General features: G+C 37.4%; 1 protein-coding gene across 1 annotated transcript in view; it reads left to right on the top strand.

Annotated features, from left to right (window-relative positions):
• The first annotated feature begins 384 nt into the window (after positions 1-384).
• The window catches only part of LOC139708103 (uncharacterized), a 58,544-nt gene continuing 49,827 nt past the window's right edge, over positions 385-9,101 (top strand). Inside the window, exon 1 of the mRNA XM_071620080.1 lies at positions 385-452. Within this exon, the coding sequence (XP_071476181.1) occupies positions 393-452 (60 nt within the window). The 5' untranslated portion in view covers positions 385-392. The remainder of the gene's footprint in view (positions 453-9,101) is intronic.

Raw genomic sequence — 9,101 nt, 5'->3', positions numbered from 1 at the left:
TCAGCTTGGTGCGCAGGTATAATTGTCTTTAGTACCACGACACCTTGTTAAAAAGACAAAAACAAAAACATATTTCTTCGTGCCGCAGAAGGCCATCCGGACACGAGATAGAAAAACGTCCCTGGATACAGCTGATTTAGGACACTGTGCTAGGTACATAACTTGTGCATTATCTTCAGCGCAGCTCTATGGCGCATGAGCGCCACCTGCTGCTGAAATGAAGAACATTCAATTCACATCACACAACAACAGCAACAAGACAAGCGTGGTGCACCGAACTGGCGTGGTGCGGTGTACGTGCGTGCTTTCAATAGCCAGCATTGCTGCCGCACTACTCACTCTCGATCGCATAGCTAGAACAGTGAGTGCTCGTCGCTCATGAGAGTGTAAAAATGGCGGACGGCGTGGACATAGATTTGTACGCAGACGATGTTGACCAAGAGTTCAGTCAGGTTTGACAGCTCCTTGCATCTTATTTGCTCAATTATTTCAGTGAATCTTTTGTCATGCAATTGTACTGTTTCTCTAGGTACATGTTACATGAAGTGAAGAATTTTGAATAACGCGAATTAACTGAGTTACTGACTAATGTGACATGGGTACGATCGACGAAATGCCACTCGCTCGCGCTCAGAAACTGTGTAACCTGTGTGAGAACGTACCCTGTGTTATAAATGCGACTGTGTGCAGTGCAGTGACACAGAGTGCACGAGTGGCAGTGCAGTGTGATCGCAAACAAAAACCTTGTTCTAACGTTAAAGATTTCTATAGACTGTTTACTGTAGGTGGTTACACTCAATCTTTCTGTACTGTTCTGTGGGAGCGGTGTGCTTGTGCCAGTACGGTGTTGTGCTTTTGTAATAATCATATTCAATGTTTGGGGCGAAACTATAAATACAAATGTGACCCGCGACAACGGTTTCAGGCAAAAGTCGCAAGAGCAAATTCCCTCCTAGGCGGGGTACAAAGATTTTGACCATTATTTTTGTCGATTTAGGTTTTTTGCAGAAATCGAATCTTTGATATGTTTTCTACATCTACACTAAATTTCATAGCATAAGACTAAGTTTTTCCTATCAAAAATGGAATTTTAAGCACCCTATGTTGGATCGCACTCGTCAGTTTCGAGCTTCTTTCGAACGCCGCGCCAATATCCCCAGTGTTGCTACGGCGCACGGTCTCGCATGCGATTGGCTGGTGTGTCGCATACATTTACATAATTCGGCTTTCGGAGACACCAGTTGCAGCGTGTGGGGAATGCTTTGTCCACGCGTGCACGATTACATGCTCCGTTGTTCTTGCACGCTCGCTCTGTAGAAACTAGTGTGTGCTCTTCGTGTGGCTTTCTGTCCAAACTATTCTACCGCAATGTTGGACAATGGAAGTGAAACAAAAATCGTGTAGCATGACATAATCGTGTGAAAAGAAAACTAAATATTCTCAAATGTGTCTACTTGTACATGTAGTAAAGATTATGACAGCAGACTGACTCAATGGAAGGCAGATAAGAGGAAAGGAGCAGTCACATGTGACCAGTTATATTCAAATACTACACGTCAAAATCGCACCAAACTAACGAGTCGTGTTTTTTTTATTTTTTTATTTAAGCATGACCCTTGCCAGCACTAGCAATTCTGCTTTCAAAGGGGTCGCCAATGATAAAGACTAATCAACACTATGAAAACGCGATTTGTAAGTATGTGTGGATTCGCCACCGCTCCTGTTACATATGCACACAATCATGGCGTGTAGATGCCATTACGTAATACGTGCACCATACACGTCATGTACATGTACACCATACGTGCAATTATCGTATTCGCCATCTTGAAAGACATACTGGTAAACAAACCCGAGCGAAACGCATTGTTTTTTCGGCTCCATACGCTAACCTCCAAGGAAGGTGCCCGGGAAATTTGACTCTCTCAGTGAGCCAATCAGAAGGCGATGTGGTTGCTAGAGGCGGGGCTTAACATCGATTGGCACCATCGTACGGATGGGTGATTCTCCCCTCGCATCGCCGCTCGGACATTGTCTTTGAGAAAGAGGTGAATCTTCAAAGCCTGTTTTCTCGCAATTTTGTCAGGCTAACAACTTAAAAAGTGCATTTTATTTCTCTTTCTATGCCCACTTATGGTGCCGAAGAATACAAGTGTTTTATATCAATGCAAAGCTTAGGAAATAGGCAATGTGATTCAGTGAAAAAATCAATTTTCAAAATTCCCGACTTTTGCCTGAAACCGTTGTCGCCGGTCACAAATGTTTGTATTGTAATTGTATGCCAGGTCAGTGACTGTCAGCTCAGTGGTGTACTGGTGGATCCATCCACCAGAGTGCATTGGGGGGACGGGGGGGGTAGTTTGCAGGCACAAACCCTTGTTGGTCGTATAGGAGTCTGCATGCGCCAAGACTAATACACGCACCACTACACTGCAGCCTCTCCCAGAGAAGCTTCAACACAGGGCCTATGGGACAGTGCCAAAGTGGTGCATGTAGTAGTCTTGGCGCAGACTCCTTTACGACCAACAAGGGTTTGTGCCTGCAAACTAACGGGGGGGGGGGGGGGGGGGGGGGGGGGGTGCACTACCACTACCACTGGGCGTGTGCCCCCTCTTTTTGCATTGCATTGATTGCATGTTTGTTTGTTTTTAGGTGTTGGTTGTTTTTTTTTGCTTGTTAGCTGATTAAACCTGGAAGTGGCACCAGAAATTTTTATTTTTTTTTTGTACCCCGATTGTGTAAAATAATGGAACAGAACATAAGCATAGATTTTCCGGTTTTTTTTCTAATTCTGAACTCCCCAATAAAAATCCTAGTGTAGAATGTATTCCTAGTTATAAAGGACAAGTCCACCTTCATATACAGTAATACATGTGGATTGAGTGAATGCAGCAGTGTTATTGGAACACATTAGTGAAACTTTGGGGAAAATCGGACAATGCGTTCAAAAGTTATGAATTTTTAAAGTATCAGAACAGTCACTGCTGGATGAGAAGACACATGCATACAACGATAACAAGAAAAATAAAGAGAATTTTACAAAATTGTACTTTTTGAAAAAAGTGCACATTTCCTCGACTCGTCATTGACGTACGTTAGGGTAATATTGTTCCCCGTGCCTTCTGAAAGAGGGAAGTCAAGTGTTCTTTTATTATGCGAGAAAAGTGAAAATATCTTGAATTGTCCTTATATTTTCTTTATATTGTTGTACTCATGTGACATCACAAGCTGTAGTAGTCTTCTCATCCAGCAGTGACTTAGCAGAAACTTAAAAAATTCATAACTTTTAAATGTATTGTCTGATTTTCCTCAAACTCTTGCTGATGTGTTCTATTAATATTGCTGCATTCTCTCAATCCACATGTCTGTGTACAGTTGTAGGTGAACTTGTCCTTAAAGGACAAGTTCACCTTCATAGACATGTGGATTGAGAGAATGCAGCAATATTAGTAGAACACATCAGTGAGAGTTTGAGCAAAATTGGACAATCCATTAAAAAGTTATGAATTTTTGAAGTTTCTGCTAAGTCACGGCTGAATGAAAAGACTACCATAGCTTGTGATGTCACATGAGTACAACGATATAAAGATAGAATAAAGAAAATTCAACATACAAGTGTATTTCCATTTTTCTCGCAAAACAAAAGAACACTCGACTTCTCTCTTTCAGAAGGCAGGGGGAGTAATATTACCCCTAACATACGTCAATAGCAAGTCAGAGAAATGTGCACTTTATTCAAAAAGTAAAGTTTTGTGAAATTTTCTTTTTATTTTCCTTATGTACGCATGTGACATCATACACTCTAGTAGTCTTCTCTTCCAGCAGTGACTACGCAAATACTTAAAATATCTTTAAACTTTTGAACGGATTGTCCAATTTTCCTCAAACTTTCACTGATGTGTTCTACTAATATTGCTGCATTCTCTCAATCCTTATGTATATAAAGGTCGACTTGTCCTTTAAACGTTACAGGCCTGAGTTTTGACTTCAGCTCAAAATTATTCCAATTGATATTTTGGGTTAATACAGAACTACATGTAGACCCTATATTCTCACATCACACATGCATTTACAGGTAGTCTACCACTGGCAGATTTACAAACTGTACATGTAGATTTCTAGTAAAGGCAAGCAAGACACCCATAATTCAACCATAATGCTGTCCAAAGTTCGACCGCTGGCTGCCTCTACACTTTTGTGTGTGGTCGAATCTTGGTGCAGGTTTTTTACATGTGGGTCAATCCACGTCAAATCATTCAATTTTCAGAAAAGTTGTCACCCGACCCCCTCCGATTTTCTTTAAAATCGCACCAAATGTTCCTCAAAGTGTCTGATGGAAAATCTTAAAATATTTTGCCCCAAGGTCAATTGGTTGCTAAGATACAGCCTCACATAGCAACCGATGCGCAATCCAAAATATTAGTTAAAAGAAAATTATGCATTTTTGATTGATTGTGGTAGCATGGATATTTATGCAAAAGTGTTCATTATCTGGAAATTGGAAGAACTTTATCGTATTTGCAAGAAAAAGTGACTGTGACGCGAAATTGACTTTTCGTTAACGTGCACGAGGTCACCGAAAATGGTGTTAAATGTTAATTTCGAAAATTTTAATGCATATTTAGAGGCTAATATCTTCCACATTTCATCACCTTAGGTTCTAAAATATTATGCTGTTGAAGGCTTTGACTTGCTCAGTAATTTTGAAAAAAATCAGCGGATTCGTGCCCACCGTTTTTACGGAGAGCGCCCTCAAAGTTGACAAAAATGAAAAATGTGCCAAATTCAAGGTCACGGATCACCCTTCGTCCCACCTAGGAATGGCATTAATTTTTTTGTATTGATAGACATTTACCTATATTATCTTGGGTTACCAAAGAAATTTTGCTACCGAAATGTTCAATGGTAAATTTACCCCACTGAAAATGGTCGTAAACGGCCAAATTCCCATGTAATATCACATATTGGGTTTAGAGGATATTTCAAATGTCCATGCTTTCAAGATGAAAAGCCATAGCCCCGTGATATTTGCAGTAGGGGTAGTCTGCTATACATATTTTAGTAATATATACCACAAAACACTTTTATTACATATTAATGACCTTGAAATTTAATCCAAAATTTGACAAAAACAATAAGTCGCTCCATTTTCCGCATTGCACTGCACGTAATATGTGTTTTGAAAGACTTTTCACAGAGCAATATTTCAAGAATTATGAAAGCTGACAGCCTAACATATTAAGGTTCTAAACTATTTGTGCTCTTCTTTCAGATTTAGTGTCAATTTGATCATGAATGTTATACCCTTGACCTTGAAGTGCTTCTAAAAAAAGCTCTAAATTTGTTAACTACAAATTACACACACAACAGGTGTTTTATGGCATAACATACTAGTGATTCTTTCACAAGCACAAAAGTTTTTATGGTGTAAATGTTATATACTGGAATAAATCTATAGGTTCTTCCAAGATATGTTTCAATTAATTATTTCGTTTTGACATTGACCCTGAATTTATCACCTTCAAAATCAGGAGAAATGCCTATTCCTGCCCATACAAAAAGTACATGATAAATAGTTGATTATGGACATTGCGCCCAACATAAAAATGATTCTTATTCTAGCCTGTGAAACGCACATTAAAAGCACTGAGAGTCATCTTTTTGGGGGGATTTGTTCTGTAACTTATGAAAATTCCATAATCATTTCAATTCTTATGTATTTTCTTGTTTTGGGAATATTTGTTATGTATTTCCTTGTTTTTTATTTTCTACAGCATTTGTGGGTTTTTTTAATTGGAAATTGTCACAGCCCACTTTTTCTACCATAATTTGAGTAGAATTAATCAATCAAAGTGATAAAATAGTAAAAATAGTCAAGTTTTTATGAGTTTCACCACAAAAGCACTGTTTTCCATAGGAAATGCACACAAAATCACAAAATATTACTGTCCCCTTTTGTGATTGAAATTGAGGGTCATTGTCAGAACAAAGTAATTAATTGTAACATATCTTGCAAGCACGTATAGATTAATTCCAGTATATAACATTCACACTATAAAAAGCTTTTGTGTTTGTGAAAGAATCACAAGTATATCATGCCATAAAACACCTGTCTGTATGTAATTTGTAGTTAACAAATTTACAGCTATTTTTAGAAGCACTTCAAGGTCAAGGGTACAGTATAACATTCATGATCAAATTGACACTAAATCTGAAAGAAGAGCACAAATAGTTTAGAACCTTAATATGTTAGGCTGTCAGCTTTCATAATTCTTGAGATATTGCTCTGTGAAAAGTCTTTCGAAACACATATTATGTGCAGTGCAATGAGGAAAATGGAGCGACTTATTGTTTTTGTCAAATTTTGGATTAAATTTCAAGGTCATTAATATGTAATAAAAGTGTTTTGTGGTATATATTACTAAAATATGTATAGCAGACTACCCCTACTGCAAATATCACGGGGCTATGGCTTTTCATCTTGAAAGCATGGACATTTGAAATATCCTCTAAACCCAATATGTGATATTACATGGGAATTTGGCCGTTTACGACCATTTTCAGTGGGGTAAATTTACCATTGAACATTTCGGTAGCAAAATTTCTTTGGTAACCCAAGATAGTATAGGTCAATGTCTATCAATACAAAAAAATTGATGCCATTCCTAGGTGGGACGAAGGGTGATCCGTGACCTTGAATTTGGCACATTTTTCATTTTTGTCAACTTTGAGGGCGCTCTCCGTAAAAATGGTGGGCACGAATCCGCTGATTTTTTTCAAAATTACTGAGCAAGTCAAAGCCTTCAACAGCATAATATTTTAGAACCTAAGGTGATGAAATGTGGAAGATATTAGCCTCTAAATATGCATTGAATTTTTCGAAATTAACATTTAACATCATTTTCGGTGACCTCGTGCACGTAAACGAAAAGTCAATTTCGCGTCATAGTCACTTTTTCTTGCAGAGACTATAAAGTTCTTCCAATTTCCAGATAATGAACGCTTTTGCATAAATATCCATGCTACCACAATCAATCAAAAATGCATAATTTTCTTTTAACTAATATTTTGGATTGCGCATCGGTTGCTATGTGAGGCTGTATCTTAGCAACCAATTGACCTTGGGGCAAAATATTTTGGGATTTTCCGTCAGACACTTTGGGGAACATTTGGTGCGATTTTAAAGAAAATCGGAGGGGGTCGGGTGACAAGCACTGGATGATTTGACATGGATTGACCCATGTAGATTGTACATAACACAGCTAATTATGTGTACAAGTAAGTTATAATTCTTTGTGTGCCAAATGAAAACCCTGTGTGCTGCGTACATATATCTGAGACCACACCACATAAAGGGCTTTGGGAATACATTCTGTTTTAATGAAAGTGTATATGGCCTTTTTTACGATCAGTGGTGTAACTTTTGTACTCAGAGGGTCAAAATTTCAAACAAGATATTTTTTCATTATTCTGTTTGATTCCTGTTGGAAAGTATTCAAATTTTTGAAAAAATAACATTTCAGACCTTAAAGCTGAAGAGTTATTGGTGTAATTTAAGGAAAACCCTGGCACCTGAAGTAAATTTAAGCAAAATTTTGTTTTCATGAATTGCACCATAATGACAAAACTCTGTAGTCAAACTTCACCATGCAAAGTTTATATGGTTAACAACAATATATAGTTTGTGAATCAAAACTATTTGGGGGTTGAATATAAAGTGATTTCAAAAAAAAATACATGAGATTTATAAATTTTTGGTAAAAATACCAATTGACATGCAATTTTTAAGATTTTAACTATTTATTGGAGGGCAAGCCAGGTCAAACTCTATACTATAACAAGTCTTTAAGAAGGGCTACCTTCCTATGTAGGTTAAATGAAATTCCAATCATTTCTTTAAATCTTGGATTTTTCACACATGGATGTTTCGGAGGTGACAGTTAACATAATAGAATGTTTCGGAGGTGACATTAATATTAACGCTCAGTTTTTTTGAGAATAAGTGACAATAACACAAAAACTTCTTCTTTTTATCAATGCTTTTAATAATTATAACTCGAGAACAAGAAATTAACTCCTGTTTCAAGCAGATAAACCACACAGAACAAGTGTTTTTTTACACTTCATTAATTAGCATGGGTACCGGTAGTTTGCCTTCCATTTGGACGAAGGTTTTAAGCTAAATATTGTAATCTGAAGAAACATGGCATTCCATTTTCTACCTTAAATTGAGATGAGGGTGTGAGATCATTTTAGTAATGTTTCTTTGCTCTCAGAACGTTTTATTCCACAACACCAGGGAAGAATCACTTCGTTTCGGAGGTGACATTCAATGTTAACATTGTGTTGAAATATTCATTTACAGTAAGAATATGACGGACATAAGCTAGATATTGTAACCTGAAGAAACATGGCTTTCCATTTTCTACCTTAGATTGAAATGAGGGTGTAAGATCATTTTAGTAATGTTTCTTTGCTCTCAGAACATTTTATTCCACAACACCAGGGAAGAATAACTTTGTTTCAGAGGTGACATTCAATGTTAACATTGTGTTCAAGTATTCATATAGTGTATGCCCCCCCCCCCCCCCCCCCCAATTTACAATTAGACTTTGGCATTGATAGCACCCAACATGATTAAATCAGCTAAAATCTACTTTGGGGTCTTAAATTATAACATCTTAGCTCTATTTTGCAGAAAGCCCCAGTCAATTTGGTTAAGTGGTCTCAAAGAAATGTGGATTGTTATAAAGGATGTCAGGAGTCTGATTCTTCCAAGTTTAGCACTTGGATGCTCTTGGAACTGCATATTAATGTGTAAACACAATATACAGAACTTGGAGGGAAGGGATTCCTGACATGCTCTACAAAAATTCTCATTTCTCTTTGACCTCTGAAGCAAATTGAATGGGGTTTTCTGCAATGTGTGGGCAATGAGTTATATTTTCAATCCCTCAAATTGTATTTTAGATTGATTCACTATCTTTAAAGTTATCGTTGTGGAGGGTACCATTGTAATTTTTTGGTGGGGACATAGGTTATGAATGCCAACAGCAAAAATTCTTATTTGACTTGTATTATGTTTTTGTTTGCACATAGTA

This window comes from Diadema antillarum, unplaced genomic scaffold (assembly GCF_040938485.1).
Source record: "Diadema antillarum isolate AM-2024a unplaced genomic scaffold, OU_Dant_1.0 seq00001300_RagTag, whole genome shotgun sequence".
Classification (NCBI taxonomy): Eukaryota; Metazoa; Echinodermata; class Echinoidea; order Diadematoida; family Diadematidae; genus Diadema; species Diadema antillarum.
This window is presented reverse-complemented; position numbering and strand designations above follow the sequence as displayed.